The following is a 20,401-nucleotide window of genomic DNA, read 5'->3' as shown; positions in this document are numbered from 1 at the left end:
AGGGGTCACCCACTGAAATTAACAGGCAGCATGTTTAAAACAAACAAAGGAAGTATTTCTTCACACAATCCACACTCAACCTGTGGAATTTGTTTCCAGGGGATGTTGTGAAGGCCAAAGGTATAACTGGGTTCAGAAATAATTAGCTAAGTTCATGGAGGATAGGTCCATCGAAACCCCATGCTTTGGGTACCCCAAAATCTCTGACTGCTAGAAGCTGGGGCTGGATCGCTCAAAATTGCCCTGTTCTGTTCAGTCCATCTGAAGTATCTGGGACAGGATACTGGGCTAGATGGAGCCAGTAGAGCTGTTCTTATGGAGATAATATGATGAGAGACCAAGGCAAGAGAGTTGTGCTTTAAGGTGTAGTTTTCCTGACAGAGGGGGAGTCTAGCTGTGTCCTCATGCAGCTGGTGAGGAATTCAGCTATTAAGGGAAACTCCTGGGCCAAGTGCCCCTGACTCAGTGAGTTGCTAAAACCTTTTCTTTCCCTTCCCTAGCTGTGCAGATTATGGAAGTCTGCCTGAGGCTGCATCCATTGATTCGGACTCGGGCCATCTTTGGATGCTACCCTAGCCAGAATATGACCCTAGAAACGTGTTTCAGTCACTCTGGATCCTGCTCTACTGCTTGGGATTTGTGCTTTGCCATTAAGCCATCCCCATTCTGAAGCATCCCTGTTTAAACTATAATACCTGCTCTTTCAGCTCATTCAGCTGTGAAGTGAGGTGAGACACCAGCTTCATAGTGGAGTTGAGCTTGTCTTGAAGACTCCGGATCTCGTTCTGTTCCCCTTCCCCTTCATTGCTGACCAACGACATGGCTCGCATCCGAGGGAACCAGTCCAGGTTCTTGTTCTGAATTATGAGAACTTCAGGTTGGCGGGGTGGGGGGGGAGCCTGATTTGAGCATATGTGCTAATTCACAAGAACTGGGTAATTGGCCCTATAAACCCTGTCTGTGCTAAGGGCTCCCCAGTACCTTTAAGGGTTTTCATTAATAGCCCAGTAATTTTCCCAGTTTCTTTTTGTAGACTTCCAGGCACAAAGCAATCCCGTAAGTTTGACTGTAGGACGTTCAAAGGTTTTCCTATACCTTCCTCCCCCAACCTTTGTCACTGCCTTGAGTTCATGATAACTAGGTTGCTCCCGGTTCTGCTTTTCATTAAGTCCTGGCTTCTCTGAATATCTGGTAGTTGAATATAAAATAGCCAACAGATGATGCCTGGTTAGCTGGGCCCAACTTGGAAATAACCATACAAGGAAGAAGTGAGAGGCTTTTACAAAATTTAAAAAAATAATTCCAAGTGTTCCTTTGAAAACAAGTTTTCTCAACAAGTTATTGTTTAAAAACAAATAAAATTATTTCCTTGGGGGAGACACGTTCTCACTGTGTGTGACACCCTGTCTTAGGCAACACTCACCTTAATCATTTGTGCCACGTAACTCTCGGGCCCTGTGTAGTCAGTCTTATTCTTTACTCGCACCAGCACGATGAAGTACAGGTAGTTCCACATGTTGTGCTCATATTTAATGTGCTCCTCGAAGGACACAGTCTTATTATCGAACTTGTCCCTTTCGAGACCTGGGAGAGGCAGTGGAGAAAAAAGGAACTGAAAAAAACCCCACCAAAAACAAGCGTAAAAGGAAGAACAGATAATTGTGTCCTATCCCAGGTGTGAATTTCAAAGTGCGCTTTTAATAATTAGGCGGTGTTTAACACACAATAAGCATCCCAACTTATATTAGACAAATTACCTAGCTGTGTATTTAGAACACGTCTGTTTAAAGTGCTACTGAATACATTTCCTGTATACCAAATCTAAACTTCTAGCATAAAAACCACACAGTGGATCTCTCTTAAAAGTGATCTGCAAAGAAGGAAGAATTGGGTTGGTGTTGTGCTTGTTTTTTTATTATTTACATTTTGATTCCCCCTCCTCCCAAAATAAGGGGAATGCTTGCTTCCTTTTTTGTTTTGCTTTTTGATGCACAAATGTGGCCTGAGAAGGTTTTTTTTCCCCCTTCATGTTTTTTCTTAGTAATATCAGGCAAGTCAATTATGTTTTCTCCCTCTCCCCTTTTTTTGGGAGGATTTTTGGATTACTCAGATGAGGACTGAGAGCTTTCTCAGCTCAGAAGTTAAGGGTTTGGAGAAGTGACAAACCCTTCACAAAGAACACATTACTCTAGAGTGTTTTAGTTAATGCTTATTTAACCAAAAGCAACAGTTTGAATTACAAAAATCATTTCCTCTCTCAACTAATGAGGTTCATTTCATTTCTTTTATCTAAGCTGCTAGTTCTTCAGTGATCCATGGAGTCTTCTAGGATAAACAAGACCCGAATTTCTAACACAAACGTGAAAAAATAAATCAAGTCTTCTTTACACATAATAAAGCAGCATAAAAAGGACAACTCCCATTTTTCCCCTCTTCACACTCTTAAAATAAACAGCTGCTACTGGAATACACAAGTTAAGGGCTCAGTCCTGTGAGGATCTTGGCTGGGGTGTGCATGCGTTCATGTGATGTTCTTTGCCCTGGCACTCACCACATATGAAACATGTGGTCTTAAGAATTTCTTCCTTCTTTTGCTTCTCACTCCTCAGATCAGCAAAGGTGTCTATGATGACACCAAAGATAAGGTTGAGGACAATGATGATGACAATGAAGAAGAAGAGGAGGTCGTAGATAACCCGAGCAGGGAACAAGGACTCCTGCAAAGGACAGAAGGAAAATAGCCATAAACAAAACATGGTACTTCTCCCTTCCAGCCCTTTGCTCTAATAGTCATTAGATCACGCTGCTTCCTTACAATGGCCGGAGAAATGGCTTAAGGCCAAGGTAGGTGGAGGTTAATTGAGGAGCTAAGATCTAAATTCCACGTCATGAAAGAAATTTGGAGTATTGATGATAGGAATGGTGGCATGGAAAGAGGCATAAGCATAGAGGATGGAAGAGATAATTGCGTAAGGTGTGTAATGAAGGAAAGATGAGAAATTAGTTAGAGGGGTAAGTCAGCGTGTAAATGGAGAGATGAGTGGGGCGGGGGATAGGTCTGGCAGTGTCAGAAGCATGTACAGGGATGAGGGAGGGAGACATACATATAGCCGTGAACGTGACAGGTCTCTGCAGAAGAAAAGGGAATTGGCCCAGAGTGCCATGTTAACTCACATCCTTGGATGGCTTCCTGAGAATGTCACCCACGCCCCCTCCGTTCCTCAGGCCGTGATTCAGGACAGTGACAATGCACATGAGCAGCGTGTCGCAGGCACGCTCTGAGTTATCCTCATCATCATCTGGAACACAAGCATAAACCAGTCAGGAGAGAGCAGATAAAGAGATTAGCCCACTGGAGGGAGCCAAGCAGTACAGAGAAGCCTTAGGTCACTGGCTCTGGAGTCTCTCTAATGGCTTTTCTTTCCTCCTTTTACTTTTATCTCCTGGAAGCAGGTGGTCACGGTATATACCAGAGCCAGCAGCAGAATGTGCCCAGAGAAAATCTGACTGGCTAACAATGTTCCAGCAACTGTGTTTTACACACTAGTTAGCTGGAGGGGTCTCTCCTTGGAGAATATTTTGCTGCAACACGAGGAGATGGTTATTCCCTCTTCGTCCAGCGGAAGAGAGCTAGAACTTGGCGAGCATCTTGATGCTATGATATTAACTTGTAACTTGGAAGGGTCGAGCAGAACCAGCCTGTCCGCTCTGGTGACTCGAGCTCCCTCTGAAATCCCTACTTTCCCATGCTGCTCCATGCAACCCTTGTTAGGCTGGGGCCACCTTCACTCTGAAGGGACATGGCTTACCTCCTTGTTAGATAGTGGGCTGCTTCTAAGTGACTCTGTTAAAGGGGCTGGATTTTGCCCGGCTGACTGCCAAATGAGAGGGGACCACCTCGCCCTGTGTCCTGATTTCCACCCCCTCTGTATTAATTCAATGGGATTCCTACCTAGGAGCACAGGCTGGGAAGGTGGGAAGTCTCTCTCCTCTATCTTAAATGCTTCTACCAGGGTAAGATATTTACCTCTCAGCACATCAGGCACTGCAGAGCAGCTAATTTTGTCACCACTGCACGACTCCATAAAAGCCTCCATGTTCCTTTGCATCCCCAAGGGGCCGTCTGGAACACAAGAGACTGTGTCATCGCCAGAGTACCACTTATTTTTCCTCTTATTGGGGCCCCTCCTTCACTGCCCCCTAGCTGTAGCTTGAAAGGCTATTTGGGAAAGGTTCTTTTGGGTTCCTTCTCCTCATCGTTCACCATTCCCACTGATTCCCCCCCCAAACTTCAGTCGTAGAGCTTCCATCACCGACACACTGTCAGCGCGGAGCCCTGCTGGCAACAAGAATGGGACTGTCTAGCTGCACATTCTGAGCCCAGACTTCCACTGAGCCTGTGAATGGATGTCCTGGGGTCTTTTCAGCCCTGCTCAGTTTTCAAACGCGGGGGCCTTTAGAGGACAGCTACAGTCCTGAAACTTCCATTGCATCTGCCCAGAAACAGTACCACATTCCCTTTTACCCCCAAGCTCCTGGTTCCTCTGCCCAGAGATTGCAGTGCTGGGTCCCTGAAGTCTCTGGGAGCTGCTTTATTCTCTACCACCCAGAAGCTCAGCGGGACCAGGATTTTGACCCTTAACACACTACGTCTCACATCTCCTTTGCGAAAGAGGTATTATTTCCCCCATTTTACAGATGGGAAAACTGAGGGACAGCATGGTAAGTGACTTGTGTGCAACGTCCCGCAGGGAGTCAATGGCAGAATCTGGAAGAGAACCCAGTGCTACCTATCCCCTGCTCTGCCCACCACACCACAACCCACACTTGCTGCGTGGCAGGGCAAGGTGGAGAGACCTTTGGACTTGTTGTCAGGCAGCCGATCCACCTCCATGATGAAGTCGTCTTTCAGGAAGAGGAAACCCACAATGGAGAAGAGGTAGACGAGGATGAGAGCCAGGAGGGCGGTCAGCAGGATGGAGCGTCCGTTCCGCGTCACGCTTTTGATGACATTGAACAAGGTCTCCTCACGGTAGATCAAGTCAAAGAGCTGAAATGGACAAAGCATGCCCATGTGGAGTTTAATTAGCCAGGGCAGAAATGCAGCAGCGGGCTTTTTGTGATAACATCTGGCCTTTCTATAGCACCTTGTAGCCTAGGATCTCAGAGTACTCGACAAATGCTAACTAAATTTCACAGGGGGCATTCAGTACCATCCCCATTTTACTGGTGAGTAGACTGAGAACAAAGAGGTAAAAACCTAACCCCTCCTGAAATCAATGGGAGTTGTGTTCCTAAATACCTTTGAGGATCTGGGCAGAAGTGACTTGTACACAACAGTCAGTCCAGAAATAGAACCCAGGAGTCCCGACTTGCAATCCCTTGCTCTAACCAGTAGATCACATTGCCTCCTAGCTGACCCAGATCAAAGGTAGATGATAGAAAGAGACGCAGATACAATACATACACGCAAAAAGCAGAAAGGCTGACCCACACAAATAACACTGGACAGGAATCTTTCAGTTCCCCACTGGGCATGGCTGTGCCATGTACATTTCCCTAACAACTGCGTTTACCGTACCAAGATGCTGTAGAAGAGTTCATGTACAAAGAGCCCCAGAATGCTGGTCACAATGTAGGCCACATGGTAGAGAAACTCCATATCCATGATCATGGCTTTGTAGCCCCGGATAAATGTCCCACGGTTGCCCACAAAGCTCACCACGAACACAATCTTGTTGGTCAGCTAGGGAACAATCACAAGGAAGCAGGGTGGGTGAGTGCTGTATATTAATACAGTTTGCCTTTGTGAACTCAATATACAATGACGGTCGAGCGTGAATGCTCTCCCAGTTACAGCGCTGTAAATCCACTGACTTCAATGAGCGCAGGATTCAGCCCAGTATTCAGCCCAGGTACATTTCCAGTGGCCACTGATTTTCATTGCTGGGAGCCCAACTCGACACAGAGTGAGCCTGGGTTTAGGGGCGCTGCACTAACCTTCCCCAGGTAACTTACATTGAGAGTTCCCAGGATGTTCAGCGTGAGCCCAATCCCTAAATAATAGATCGATCGCAGGATCAATGCCACGAGGAGCGGTCTGATGCCGTAGCGCCGGGTAAACAGGGCCATGATGGAGAAGCAGATCAGAAACCAGAAGAGCAAGGAGATCAATGGGGAATCCAACACTCCTGGGAAGAAAAGGGGCACCATAGTTAAAGGGCATGGAAATCAAACACATATGATCAACTGGTCATACTTGATCTGTGTCAATCCATAGCAAACATCTGAGAGGAATTGTCCCTCAAAACTAAAGAGCCAGTCATCGAAAGAAAAAGAAAAGATACAACAAGTAACACAAAATAAGATGGTCCTTAATATTCATTACATGTATTATTTTATTATTAACACATTAAATGCTTCTCTAGCACCTTTCATCTGAGATCTCAGAGCTCTTTAAAAACACCAATAAATGAAGCTTCATAATAGGTATCTCATTATTATCCCCATTTTATAAACTGGGAGACAAGCACAGAGAGAAGTGAGTTTCTCAAGGACGCAGAACAAGTTAGTGGCAGAGTCAAGAATAGAATCCAGGAGTCCCGGCACTCAGTCTCCTGCTCTCAGTCTTAGACCACACTCCCTTCCTCTCAGAGTATGTCCACACTGCGGCAGCGAGTCTCAGGGCTTGGGTCTACAGACGCGTGCTACGGGGCTACACATAGCAGTGTAGACGTCACGGCTCAGACAGGATGCAGGCTCTGCGGCCCACCCCCTACCCGGGCTTTGGAGCCTGAATGTTGTTTTTTATGCCATAGCATGAGCCCAAGTCTCTGAGACTCACAGCCGCAGGCTTTAAAAAGCAGCGAGCTTTAGAGGGTGAAGAAGAAATTGGTTTTAGGAAATAGAGGAAGATACTGAGTAGCTTTGGCAGGGAATGGGGCTGGTGAGACTGTATCTGCCAAGGGGTCAGTGTGTGTCAGTTCTCTCTTTGGACGAGGACACACTTTCCCTTGGTTTCTAAGAACAGAAGTAGATGGAGCGCTTACCCATAGAGGTGGCTTCGACGTAGGGGTAGAAGAAAGCAATGATGATGTTGATGAAGACAGCCAGGTTGAAGGAAATGCTTCCCCAGAGAGTCATTCTGCGGGAGAACCAGTACATCAGTGGCATGCCTAGGAAGAGGAAGGTAGGAGGTGACACACTGCGCAGTAAATCTCAGCTGATCATGTGCAACTTGGATATGGATTGTAACTTCTCCCAGAGACTTAACATGCTCAGTTCAACACATGCTCTGTGGGACTGACCTCCCATTTCCTCCACCCAGTAGCAAAAGTCCCCAGCATTGGGCTGAAATGGGACGGTGAATTCAGAATGTTACTGCTCACATTTCGTGGCTCGTCAGACCTTTGACCCACTCTGGTATTTGAAAATCAGCTCCAGTGTTACACCCTTCTTGTCTCTCTCTCATTACTTCCTACATCCTGGCCATTTGTGTGTTTCAAAAAACGGTGCCTCTGTTCTCTTGGCATTACTTCTCCGTCCCATAGGAGTCCCCAACAGCCTGCACTGCCAGCCATTTCCTATCCCAACTCGAAACTTGCTTCCTGTCTCATCGCTAACAGAATTCTGTTTTGGTTTTGCAAGTGTTTTCACTGCTACTGTAATACATCTTCGCTGCTTATTGGCATTTATATGTTATCTCCTCATGATTCATGAATAAAAGCAACCTGATAAGTGCGAGGCCAACCTTTAAAATGGATAAGCACCCAAGTGTTTGGATGCTGATCTGAACTGTATCCAAACTCTCAAGTTTACAAAAGTGAGCTGGAAACCTCACAAGAGACCAGTTGCCTTCTATTTAAATGCTCTCTGGAAAGGAGATTTCCAGCGGGAGGCTTCCCGAAGGCAACTTCTCTAATGGTTCCACACTGAACTGTTTCAACCCTCAAGGATTCAAGTGTTGAACGAAGGCATAGTTCAGTTCTGATTTGGTTCAAGCTGATTCATCCACCCCTGGTTTGGATATGTGTGCAGGGTGTGTCTGTCTTTCATACCTCGGCATCCATTTATCCATGCATCTATGTAGGCATGTCTGATGTGCCATGAGCTGCAGCCTCCGTTACCAAGGAAAGCCTTGTGTGATGAAATAGGTCTTACAGCACGCCATGTGACAACGCTTGGCCATATCCTGACCCCCAGAGGTAGGGACTTTCACAGCTGCGTGCTCCACCTTTGTACCCTCAGCTCCATCAGCCACAGCGTCCCCACTCATCACAGTTGTCTCAGTGGGTCACAGGGAGTGAGAGGGTTTCTCAGAGAGCTAGGTCTAAGTCCATTCAAGGATTTCAGGATTAGGACCAAGACATGGATCTGGAAGCCGAGAGGGAGCCAAATATCGAGTGCCCTGACAATCGTTAAACAGTAACAGCAGCTTTGGCCAGCGCGTTTGAGTTCATCTGATCCCAAATGCCCATTCAGCCACTTAATAAGAAGGCAAGATGTTTGCCGCTCTGTATCCCCTTCTTCCTTGTGAATCTGCGCAGGGAATTGCCAGCTCTACACTCCCTGTCTCCTTTAAGCCCATATTTTTAAAACTGGTGCCTGCCTTCGGGTGTCCAGCCTGAGACACCCAGAGCCCGATTTTCAGAGGTGCTGAGCACCCCTGCGCCAACTGCCTTGAATTGCCTCTATGGGTATTTAACACCTCTGCACATCAGGGCTGGGTATCTGAGGCTTGGTACCCTAAAACAGAGGTACCCAAGCTTAGCGGCTACTTCTGAAAACAAGGTGTCATTACATCCCTTGGCAGGGGACTTACTTCCCTCTCTCTTCTCCACTCTGTATCGTTTTCTCTGCTTTATGTTGTTTGCTGAATATATTACAATACCCTATTTGGTTTGGGCCACATAGGAACTCCACTAATGAATCTCCCCCTGGTTTTGCATCTAGAAGCACGTAGCCTAGAGGGGGGCCTGCATTTTTTATTTGCTTCCAGTTGCCACATTCAAAGTCAACAAGGGATCGGGAAGCTACAAATGTGGAAAGTCTGAGGGACATATTGTCAGTGGAAGAGTTCAGGGCACTGCACGCAGCCAGGGGCATGGGATGCTGGGGGAGCTTTTTTGCAAGCCACCGTCTGGTGCTCATGGCTGTTTTAGAGCATTGCCGTTCTCAGGGGAGCTCCAGTTTGCCCTTACTGCGCAGTTTCTTCTGCCATTCCATCTCGTTGTGGAGGAAGGACGACTGGTCGAAGAAGTCGCTGACTTTGCTGCCCTGCTCGTCTTGTTCCGTGGTGGTGAACAGCCGGTACTTGGTCTCCCTGGTGACGAATTCGCAGATGCTGGGCACGGGGAAGATGATCTGCTCCATGCTCCGGTCCAGGCGCACAATCTGAATAGAGCAGGCAAAGAAACCGGGGTGCTCTTAGTCCCCCATCTGCACCACACTTATTTGCTCTGCCACGTAACCAGGAACCAGCCCCACACCAGCTCAGGGAAGGATCTATAAACTGCAACTCATTCTAAGCCACGCCCACAGCTTGATCCAGCACACACATCCCTGACCAGCACAAGGCTCCTGCGGTGGGAATCCTTGCTAGCACCGAGGACACATGCTGCGGGAGACACAACAAACAAGAAGGGCAGTAGGAAAAAGATATCTGGGCACCGCTAAGTTGATCTACCTTTAAGTACTAGCCTGTATCTCCGGGGCACGACAACGATGAGGCTTGTCTATGAACTGCAGACACAGGGAGGTTTAGCCCCATGACCTAAATTAGCCAGCCATTAGTCCATGAAACGGAAATCTACCAGGACAACAACAAGTCCTACCTCAATCTGGGAGGTGTGCTTCTCGTAATACGCCAGCGGGTCTTCTTCCTCCTCCTGGATGGGAGCCGTTGATTTCAGCATCTGAGTCAGCTGCTTATTGTTTAAGCTGAGCTGGAGTAGAGGGGAGAATAAGGCAGGTGTCTTCAGCTGGCAAAGGCAGGAGGGATTCTGTTCTAACTGGGCATTAACAATGGTTCCTCACCATTTACCGAAAGCAAATCAAGGAAAGCTTTATAAAGGGCCCCAGCGGCTCTCCCCAGCCTCCCAGGGATGGCAATTCAACTCACTACCATAATTACCTCCCAAATGGGCTAATCCCCAAATTGCAAATCAATGCCCATAACGCCCGAGGGAAATCGCATTACAGCGGAGTAGCATTTGGGAGAGGAGACCAGGCCACACAAAGCAGGAAAATGACAGCGAAAGGATCAACCCTCCTACCTCTAGGAGGAGGGGCAAGGTGGGAACTGACACCACCAGGGAAGCTTAACCCCCATCAGCACTAATAGGAGCAGACCTTCTCCATGGCAACACGGGAACATATACCCTGAAGAACAGAACCAGCCACCCGTGAGCTCTACAGAGCTCTCCTTTCATATTACCCCAACGAGCTGGGTGATAATTGCAGAACATGTAGTTGTGGCTCAAACCCCACGCAAACCCCCCGGGAGGCGTGAATTTTGTATCTCCACAGGAATCTCTAAAAAGATCAAGGCTTAAATGATGGAAAGCAGAGCAGCTAAGAAACCTCTGCTTAACCAGGCCTGGGGAAGTTTCTTAGCAACCCACTGCCACTGCGGAGATCCTGCATTCACTCCATGGATTTCTCATACCATAGAGGAGATGCCCTCCACCTCCTCCTCCTGGATTCGCTTCACTGGTTTCAGGAGATGCTGCAGCTGCTTGTTGTGCCGAGACAGCTGCAAAGAGAGAGAGGGACAGTGAGGAAGGAATAGGAGCATGAGACAGACGTGACAGGGCAGAATGTACTGTGAACATGTGACGATCCTTTGCTAGATGTGTAAAAGCCATGGAAGGATGAGGCATACACGTGCCAAGTCCTGATCCAACTAGAGCCAATGAAAGTTTTGCTGTTGACTTCTCTTGGATCAGGATTTAGCCCTTAGATATATGAAGAAAGAACAGCATCTGCAGTGACACTAGCTAGCATAAAACAAGGGATGTCAATCCCCATTCGTCAGGGAATAAGCTGGCCACCATACTGGGTCAGGAAGGATTTCAGCCCTTTGGTAATGTACGATTGCCCAGTTGGTGTGGAGGAGGTTCTGCCTTCTGCTAACACACCGAGGCTCGGTCACTGCTAGAGAGGAACCATTGCTCTGTCAGAGGACAGCACTGCTCATATGCCTAGGGCAACAGGACTTGTTGGGACATAAGCAGAATAGTGGATCATGGGGCCCAAATTTACCATTGGCACAAGTGGGTGAAACTTGATTGAAGTCCATGGTGCGGGGCAAGCTTATATGAGCAGTGACGTTAACCTGTGATGGGCCAGCACAGACTGATCTAGCTCTGAATGAAAGGAACCCTCCAAGGTGTCAGGGACCAAGCAAAGGTGTGGGTCAGGACTCAAAGAGCCCACTTTCTTTTCCGAGGCCACAAGCAAGTCTTCTACTTATGGATCCAGACTGGAACTTCACGGGTATCCCAGCAGAGCTGGGTCTTCTTAGGTTTGACTTGAGAAAGTATTTAAATAAATAGGGGGGGAACCTGGAAAGACTATCCCATGCTAACCAATGAACAAAGGCCACCATACCACGGGATGGAGGAGCTGGGGGAAGCCAGTCTTAGAAAGGAGAGGCTTCTGCAGACGGGCACCTATGGTAGAAAAACAGCCGAAGAGATGGTACCTGTAAGGCCAAGATATAGATGTTGTGCCCGACTTCCCGGGGGGAAATCTCAGAGTTCTCGCACTCTTCCTCCTGGAGATAGGCTTTTTTAATTACATCAACCTGTAAAGGCAACCATGGGAGCAAGTCAGTTGTGCACTTCGCCAGCCAGAAACGTGGCTAAAGTTTTGCACTGCCCTGGGGACGTTTGAAGCGATAATATTTTGTTTCTCTTCCCTGTCCCATTTGTTTTTCCCCGTAACCAAGGAAGGCTCCATGGACTACCACCAAAGAGGTGTGTGCGTGTAACTAGCGTCAGTTGTGGGAGTGGAGGTGTGATGCAGACAACTATCCACTGAGGAAGGAGGGATTAGTGATAGAGACTTGGGAGACCTGGGTTCAGTTCCCTGCTCTGCCACAGACTCCCTGTGTGACCTTGGGCAAGTCACTTAATCGTGCCGTGCCTCAGTTTCCCAACCTGTACAATGGAGATAACAACAGTGCCCTACCTCACCGGCGGGGGGCTGGGAGGATAAATACACTAAAGATTGTGAGGTGCTCAGGCAGTATGGTAATAGAGGCCAGATAAACTACCTTTGTTAGACAGTACTGCAGTGAGACCAGCTGTACCTCGATTCCACACACAACCACATGGCACAACCTCTCAGCCCTGACCCGAGGAAGTCAAGAGCAAGGGTGAGAAGGATGGGGAGGGAGAGCCACCTTGGCTCAAAGGCTCCCTGGAATTTTAGGTCTGTCCCAATGATTCAGACCTCTGTCCCTTCCCTTCCCCCATTTCTCTAACATGCAAAGTCCTGCATGTCTCCCAAAGGCAGTTATGCCCAGGCCAAGAGCATCCCTCCCTGCTTGCCCACCCTTACCAGTTCCTGAGGCCGAAGGCTGATGAGGATCCGCTCAGCATTCTCGCTGTCATGTCTGCTCTCCATCAGGGCCAGCAGGAGTTTGGAGGCATTGTCCTGGTGAAGAGACACCCACTTAGGTAAGCCAGGGTGTCACAGGCACCCTCTACCTCTGCCTGAGGCCCGTAAACATGCCACGCCATGCAGAAACATGGCCACCCATCCATAGCTCCCCTGCGCTAGAGACCAAGCCACACGCCCACCCACTCTAGAGAGGCACGTTAGGGAGCCCACCAAGCCACGCTCTGCCACAGAGCCCACCTGCTCACACATGCTGGAGAGGGACTTCCTCACCCATGCTCAGTACCCCACGCTTTTCAGGGACCACACAAACACCGCTGCCACCACACCACCCATCCCGGATGTCCAGTGCTACACACGTTAAAGGTCCATAGACACACTACAGAGTCTGACAGACACGCTAGACTCGGATTCCAAGGCCAGAAGGAACCACTGTGGTCATCTAGTCTGACCCCCTGTGAGACACTGGCCGGAGACCTTCCACTACATAAACCCTCCTCAGCACCTGCTGCCCCCGCACGCGCACGAGACATCCCATCCTCACACCCCCTTCCAAGCTGCCCCACTGACCTTCAGCTGGAGGACAAGGTCCATTCTGTACTTGCAGAGGGGGCTGATCTCATTCAGGATCAGGGCCGTGATGATGTCAATGCCATTAGATTCGTGCGTCACAATGCAGCTCTGGGGAGTGACACACACAGGGTTTGTCCCACCGATTCTTTTCTGCTCTCTTGACCTCAGCTTTCCCCTCTGATGTCTCAGGCTCCCCACACACTCACAGGGGCTCAGGCTTAGGGGATGAAACGCCAGAGGCCCTAGGCCCCATCTACATGACCAGATCAGCTGCGTTTGACCAACGTGCTCCTAGCACAGTGGCCTAACTAGGTTATAAACACAGCAAAACTGAGGTATACATGGCTAAAAACTATCCAGACATAAAGCCTACAGCAGGTTTCAACCATGTTATTTGACCTTGTCCATACTGGCCAGCCATCGTTACAGCCTTGTTTGGCACAAGCCATGTTCACTCCCTCTTGCCTTGATGATGGCGATGGGATCTTTTTCTTAGATGCAGATAGCCAGGGTGAAAAATCGGGACAGGGTGGGGGGCGTAACAGGCATCTGTATCAGAGAAAGCCCCGAATATCGGGATTGTCCCTATGAAATCGGGACATCTGGTCCCCTAATGCAGACAGAAGGAATGATCAAGGACAGGAAGTTATTACATGCCCGGGGCAGGTCCAAGGGTGAAAGCCTCTAACACATGTTCCTTAAGAGCAAATGAAACACTAACCACCGTGAGAGCGACATCGACCCATTTCCAAGCATCGTTTGTGGGTACAGAGTTCCCACCTGTGCGGGAACGAGTCACATGACTACCCGGCTACGAATCCCCATCGGCCAATCACATCGCTCCTTCGTCTAAGCCCAAAGTTACAGGTGGGAGAGACGCAGGATTGTCCCCTGCAGCCCATTCTTCACTGCTCTGCCCTGCCTAGTCTGAAACGACTCAAGCAACCGGGCTCCAATGCCTTCCCCCTGGGGTGGCTACTGCCAGGAGGTTTCTCTTGAGAGTCAGCCTAAATGGTGCTTTCCTAATTCCATTGCATTGCTTCTAGTTGTGACTCTGAACAATTCCTTCCCTCCTGGGATATCATGGACAGCAACCAAGTTAGCCCAGCAGCACGCGTTAGTGATTGTAACCTCCGCCCACACGTCCATCCCCCCAGCGTTCATTGCTCTTCTCTGAACAGTCCCAATTCTGTACCTGCTGACACCCCAAAATCAGGGAGGCTGAATCAGCCTCAGCAGAACCATGGCCCTATTTGTCCCCAGCCTTCTGGAAAGGATGGAGCAGGGCTCCCTCAGCAGCGTCCCGAGAGCTGCCTGGGGAACACCAGGCCATTGGTACAAAATCCCAGGCATCCTGGGAACAAGCGAGCTCTAGAGCAATATGCAAAGGTCTCTAGCAGAGGATCTAGCCAGCCCCTCACTCCTTGCCCTCATAGCCAACCATGCTGTCTCTCCGTGGTGCTGGGTGTTTGGATTACCTGGTTCTCATGGCATGGTCCCTGGCAATACTCCGTCAAGGTCTCCAGGGTTTGGGTGATAAGGGCCACGTTGCATTCGTTGATGTAGAGGCCCAGCAGGCCCAGCCCCCCCGTGGTGCTGCCACACATGATGTCCAGGAACTGCAGAGTCTCACACACCAGGTTGTAGTTGGTCTTATTGTTCTGGCACCGGAGGAAGTTCTGCAGAACAAACCACCAGGCTAAAACCTCCAAGAGGGCCTGCAACTCAGCAGCCCCAGTCTCTGCAGCCCCCCTTCGCGCCCTTCCTGGTCCTCTCTTCCCCAGGGAAGCCAACGGGGTGCAGGTCAGGGCAGAATTTGGTACTGTGCCCCCTACACTAATGTTTGGCAGTGGGAGTGATCAGAGCTTTAAAGAGGGCCCTGAACATGTCTAGCCCATGCCATTTAACTATATATACAGACCGTGACCAGGACTTATGACAATAATAACACACAAAGCTTATCTAGCGCTTTTCTTCTGTAGATCGCAAAGCATTTACAAAGCAGGTGAGAATCATGGGGAAACTGAAGCACTGGAAGGGGAAGAGGCTTGTCCAAAGTCACCCAGCAGGCCAGTTGCAAAGCCAGGAATAGCACCCAGGTCTCCTGAGTCCCACTGCTCTACCCAGTGAGACAAACGTCCCCCCATCATCCCTGCTTACAAACCTGGAGGTCCCGGTTGTGGTTTTCACAGAGCAACTGCAGGAACCGAAGAATAGGCTCCATGATCAAGATCGACATTCCCATCTCATTGTTCTGGCTTCGCTCCTCAGTGTCGTGGCCCTTTCGAAACCCAATGGCCATGGGGTGCCGAGATGGGGCATGGGACAGCATGAAGGTTCCTCGTCCTAAAGGGAAATCCAATCTCTATTACTGTCATACCCAGGAACTCTGGTTGCCTACCCAGAGAGAATGTACTCAAGGGGGACAAACACATCCCCTGATGGCTACTTGGATGGTGCCAGCTTGTATGCATCTTTAAGCTGGCTATCTAGAGAACCTGCCTCTGGCTAGATCAGGACCCTACTGCTAGGCAGTGTAACCCTGCCCTAGGGTTAGCGTTCCTATGGGTAGGATACTTGGAGCCAGGATTAGGATCACACAGGTAGATATGGTCCCTGCCCCACAGAGCTGACAACTGTACCCTCCCTTCCCATTTACCCTTAGTGACAGGGTCAGGGGTGTCTTTGTCCTCCTGGGGCTTGTTCCCAATGTCAGTCATGTTCACCGACACTATGGACTTGGTCTCCTGCTGCGCCTTCTTCATGCGTTCATGCAACACTTTAAAGAACTTCTCACACTTCTTGTCGCTCGTCATCAGGTTATAAAACGATTTCTGGGCAGAGAGGGAAGGGTGGAGGAAGCAAGACAAGAAGTAAAAATGTCCACATTACGATCCGAAGTTTCCCCAGCTGCCTCTGGGATTTGTCTCTCCCACTAAGTCTGATACGGTGCCTGGAGTTTTAAAAGAGCTGGATAGTTTCACGACCTTGTATCTACAGTTATACAGCTATGGTTAGGGTGACCACTTCTCATGCTTCAGGACACAAACTGGTCAAGCACAGGGGTCAGGAAGAAAGTCCTGCCCCTGCCTGTAGCTTTGCATGCTATAAAAGAGTTTTCATTATCTTCTACAACATCAAAGTACTGGGCATTGAAGGAAGCAGGATACCGGACTGAACAGACCAGTGATCTGGTTGCGTAAACCCAGAACTACACTACTTTCTTTTCTCATCACTCAGATGTGAATCAGGGTCGCTGACCAAGTCAAATCTCAAGGGCAGGGCCATGCACATGCAACCCCCCTAATCAAGTCCCAGGAAATAACAGTCCTTTTGGCGTACAGGGAATGGATAATTCACCTCCCCTTTCTTCCCTCTCTCATCCCACCCTCTACTACACGCTGAGCTTTAACTATCAAGGAAATCCAAAGGTAGAACCTGAAAAACACAAGCTGTAGCCAGTCAGCACCTTGGACCCTAGACTCATCGTGGGTGGTCTAGTTTGCATCCACGTTTCCTGAACAAAGGGTTCGAAAGAGCAAAGGAATATAACCCACCACTAGACTCAGAGCTGCAGCACCCTGTTATTTTAGAACTACCCGGCAGAGGGCGCTGACTGCACTAGAGTCATAGGAAACTTGCACCTTTAGGTTCTCAGGATCTTTAGGCTGGAAACGTTAATCGCCAGCGATTTCTGGTGGGCCGAGGAACACAGCGTGAGCAGTCGGTCTGGTGGGATTTTATTACATCTGCCTTGGCCGGAACCACTAAGCGCAGGGATGGGCGAATATCCTAGACACTTTTTTCAAACTCTCAAATGCAGTATTCGCTCCAGTGAGTTTCAGACAAAGGTTTGTATTCACACAAACTGAACCCTCTCTCCTAAGTCATCCACGTCTGCTCTCCCCAGGGCTGGTGCACACGCTGGGAATGCTGCACTACCCCCAGACCTGTATCTCCGTGTTGCCGCCATCCAGCAGCCGGATGGCTAAGAGGATGCTCTCCTGGAAAATCTTCTCGTTTTTGGTGTTCATGATAAGGTCCGACACCAGCTTGGTGGCCCCTTCTCTGTCCAGCCGGCACTGGATGGCAGCAATAACTGACCAGTCCTGGTCTTGGCCTACGCATGGAAGAACACGGGAGGTAAGAACTGGAGCGAGGGGCAACACTGGGGAGGCGCAGTAGTGAATTCTACAGCCAAGCTAAGGAACAGAGGGTGGACTTTGGGTCGAGGCACTGAGCTGCCAGATTCCCTGTGTGACCCTGGAAAAGGCCCTCAGTCACTCCATGCCTCAGTTTCCCCATCTGCTCACAGGGGAGAGTTATAAGTCATTAACATTTGCAAAGCCCTTTCGTACTATGGCCACAGGGTCCTACGACTCCCTAGAACGGATCAATGGAATGATGAGACTGAAAACTCCAGTTCCACAGAACCCGCGTCTATTTCCCTGTGTATGGAATTGCAGGCAAAACCCTACTTCTGGTAAGGGCTGACCTCAGGGAAGCGAGGCTGATTCACACTAGCTGAAGATGTGGTCCCCTATGCTAAGGACTTGAAATGCAGAAGCCCGAAGCCCAAGGCGTGTGGGTGAGCCTCAGAAGAGACAGGGAAGGAAGCCAGCGCGGAGGGGAGACAAAGGACACCAAGTTGCTCACCACCCCCAGTCGTGTCGACGATCTCCCCTTTGGAGCTCGACTTCTTGTTCTGCAGGTAGTTACTCACAAGCATTTTCCTCAGCGTGTTGCCCTGACGTGAGAAATAAACACCATGGGTCTGCGCTCAAGTGGCGGATGCCGGACAGCTCACAGACCAATCCCCTGCCTTTGGGGCAGTGAGATAAAGCTCCCCGGGTAGGGACAAATCTCTCAACCCCCCACCAGCTGCATAAGGTTCTGCATGTGCCACGTAAAAGGCCAGGGCGTGGGTGAAAGCCGAGTGTCTGCAAAACCCAGAGATGTGACTTCACCGACTGTAATATGGAGTCACTCCCGATTGACCCCGAGGCAAGGGAGAGGGGAAGCAAGCCTGAGAATTGTACGGAAAGGTCAGAGGGAGAAAAGAGGCACCAGGCTGGGGGGTTACTGTGGGTCTCCTGACCGTGTGCCTCAGGTACTCACCCTGTCCCCATATTTGTTCCTCTTCATGAGCATCTGCTGCAGCGTCCTCAGGACCCGGATGCACAACTTCTCCTCGCTCTCCATCAGGTCCTTAGTGTGCTGGACCAGCCTGGCCAAACACAGCAAGAACCCATCAGTTCCTTCTGCACCCTGAGCCCTCCCATCCTCTTTGGAAAGGACTCCACCTCCTTCCTCCTGTGGGTTCACACACATCCCACCGCCACCCGCAGGGGAGAGCAGAGGAGGGACCGACCCCTTCCAGCTGGACGCTGGGATCAGAGGCGGCTGTGAGGCTAACCCCTCCCCCACCCCCTTACTTGGAGAGGAAGCCCCCGCTCTCGCAGCGCTGGTAGGCATCGGTCCCCTCCATGAAGAGCAGCTCTGGGCGGTGCAGAACGTCCACCAGGACAGACACTTCGGCTTCCACCAGGGGTTTGAACCGTTCCTCCAGGGAGTTGATGATGTCCTGCAAACGACGACGCCATCAGGGTTGGGCCCAGGCCTCGCGTGTACCCGCAAGGCCAGACTGGGCCCACGAGGCACCGGCCTGTGCTGGGAATGGGACAGAGCTGCACCGGCTCGGGGGAACTCCTGGATGGATCAGGCCCTAAGTCTGCTGGAGCAGGTCAACTGACTGCCTCCCCGCTTCAGAGGCTGCTGCATGCAGGCTCCTCTGCAAGGAGGCGCACAGGGGGGAAAAGCCACAGGGTCTGCATCCTCTCTGGCCCTCTGGAAGCGAGGGGCAGCCAGGAGAGGACAGGGACTGCACCATGCCTGGGTGCAGGCGTGGCCAGTCGTGGCGTGAAGGGAGCTGGTGGCAGGCTCAGCCGACAGGACCAGAATCAAATGGGCTGGGCCGGCTGAAGCAGAGGGAGGTCCCTGCAGCTCAGGGGTGTGGGCAGGAGGCACTGCTGCTGTTCGAATCCATCGGGAGTCCTCAATACCCCCGATTTCACCTGGAGCCAGGACCACCCCCCGGAAAGGGCTCCCCCCAGCCCGCACCTGCAGCTTCTCAATGATGTTTTTGTAGTCCCACTGGTTGGGCGTGGCCAAGCCACGGGGGAAGGTCCGCGTGGCTGTCTTGTAGCTGGAAGCGCTCCTCTGCAAGGCGCTGGTGGAGCTGCTGTTCAGCAGGGAGCTGACGTGGGCATTGAGGTCCATGGGCAGGGCGATGGAGCGGCTCTTGGCTGAAAGCAGAGCAGGCTCAGACGGAGCACGGAGGGCGGTACGCCACCCCACAGCGCCAGCTCTGCGGCGGATCCAGACCCGCGCTGGCTTGGGCGGCTCCGCAGGCCAAGTGCCTGGCACGCCCGGTGCTATGAGGTTGGTCATTTCCCTAACCAGGAGCAAAGCAACCTGGGCTGTTGCTTCCCTGTGCACCCCAAACAGATCAGTTCAGTGCTCAGCCCACACCCTGCCTCCGTCTGACCCCCAGCACTGGTGTGTCCCAAACACGAATACATTTATCCCCCACCCCCTGAGAAGGAAGAGAAATAGCATTGCCCTCCTTTTCCAGAGGAGGAACTCTTAGGCACAGAGAGAATAAATAACATGTCCAAAAATCACATCGGAAAGTTTTGGGGGTTCAATTCCCAGCCCAGAGCATTCACCACTAAACCAGCCTCTCCCCTCTGTGACCCATCGCATTTATAGCCCTCCTCAAGAGTCAGACAGCAGCTGACGGGATGAGGGTCAAAGACTTAAGGGAAACCGGCACAAGTTCCAGCTTTATTTCAGGCCCCATCAGCTGCCAGAAATACCAGGAGTCTCCTGAGACACGGTCCCCTTAGCGCCTCACCAACCATGGCCAGGGTACGGATACAGGCCTCCACCGAGGTCTTGTGCTGCTGCTGTAGCCAGGAGCACTCCAGGAGCCTCATGGTGGACTGGAGGAGCTGCACGACAATGGTCTGGTGGGTCTGCAAGAGACAGGAGGCAGGTCCTTACCTGGGGCCATGGTGTGAGCTCTTATCAGACCCATCGCTGCTGCTGGTGCTTCTTACAGGCCTCTGCTAGGGCCCACACGCAGCCTGCCTCCTCTTTCAGTTCACACTGGGGTCTCCCCACCCCCCAAGCTCTGCTCCGG

General features: G+C 50.5%; 1 protein-coding gene across 3 annotated transcripts in view; it reads right to left on the bottom strand.

Annotated features, from left to right (window-relative positions):
• Positions 1-20,401, bottom strand: part of ITPR3 (inositol 1,4,5-trisphosphate receptor type 3) — an 81,554-nt gene that overhangs the window by 2,045 nt on the left and 59,108 nt on the right. For 2 of the 3 annotated variants that reach the window (XM_073320289.2, XM_073320290.2), the window contains 24 exons: positions 20,114-20,234; positions 19,318-19,502; positions 18,633-18,781; positions 18,316-18,424; positions 17,854-17,944; positions 17,148-17,317; positions 15,857-16,031; positions 15,362-15,543; positions 14,676-14,876; positions 13,195-13,305; positions 12,565-12,660; positions 11,705-11,806; positions 10,667-10,753; positions 9,834-9,944; positions 9,201-9,393; positions 7,050-7,175; positions 6,019-6,191; positions 5,582-5,746; positions 4,858-5,050; positions 4,028-4,123; positions 3,175-3,299; positions 2,552-2,717; positions 1,424-1,584; positions 696-857 (listed from right to left, as the gene is read on the bottom strand). In XM_073320289.2, coding sequence (XP_073176390.1) covers positions 696-857; positions 1,424-1,584; positions 2,552-2,717; positions 3,175-3,299; positions 4,028-4,123; positions 4,858-5,050; positions 5,582-5,746; positions 6,019-6,191; positions 7,050-7,175; positions 9,201-9,393; positions 9,834-9,944; positions 10,667-10,753; positions 11,705-11,806; positions 12,565-12,660; positions 13,195-13,305; positions 14,676-14,876; positions 15,362-15,543; positions 15,857-16,031; positions 17,148-17,317; positions 17,854-17,944; positions 18,316-18,424; positions 18,633-18,781; positions 19,318-19,502; positions 20,114-20,234 — 3,450 coding nt within the window. Of the gene's footprint in view, positions 1-695; positions 858-1,423; positions 1,585-2,551; positions 2,718-3,174; positions 3,300-4,027; positions 4,124-4,857; positions 5,051-5,581; positions 5,747-6,018; positions 6,192-7,049; positions 7,176-9,200; positions 9,394-9,833; positions 9,945-10,666; positions 10,754-11,704; positions 11,807-12,564; positions 12,661-13,194; positions 13,306-14,675; positions 14,877-15,361; positions 15,544-15,856; positions 16,032-17,147; positions 17,318-17,853; positions 17,945-18,315; positions 18,425-18,632; positions 18,782-19,317; positions 19,503-20,113; positions 20,235-20,401 lie in introns of those variants that run through there. The other variant, XR_012155855.2, reaches the window with a different exon arrangement.

The sequence above is a fragment of the Lepidochelys kempii genome, chromosome 21, assembly GCF_965140285.1.
Source record: "Lepidochelys kempii isolate rLepKem1 chromosome 21, rLepKem1.hap1, whole genome shotgun sequence".
NCBI lineage: Eukaryota > Metazoa > Chordata > Testudines > Cheloniidae > Lepidochelys > Lepidochelys kempii.
The sequence above is the reverse complement of the archived record's forward strand: the minus strand, read 5'-3'. Positions and strand labels throughout refer to the sequence as shown.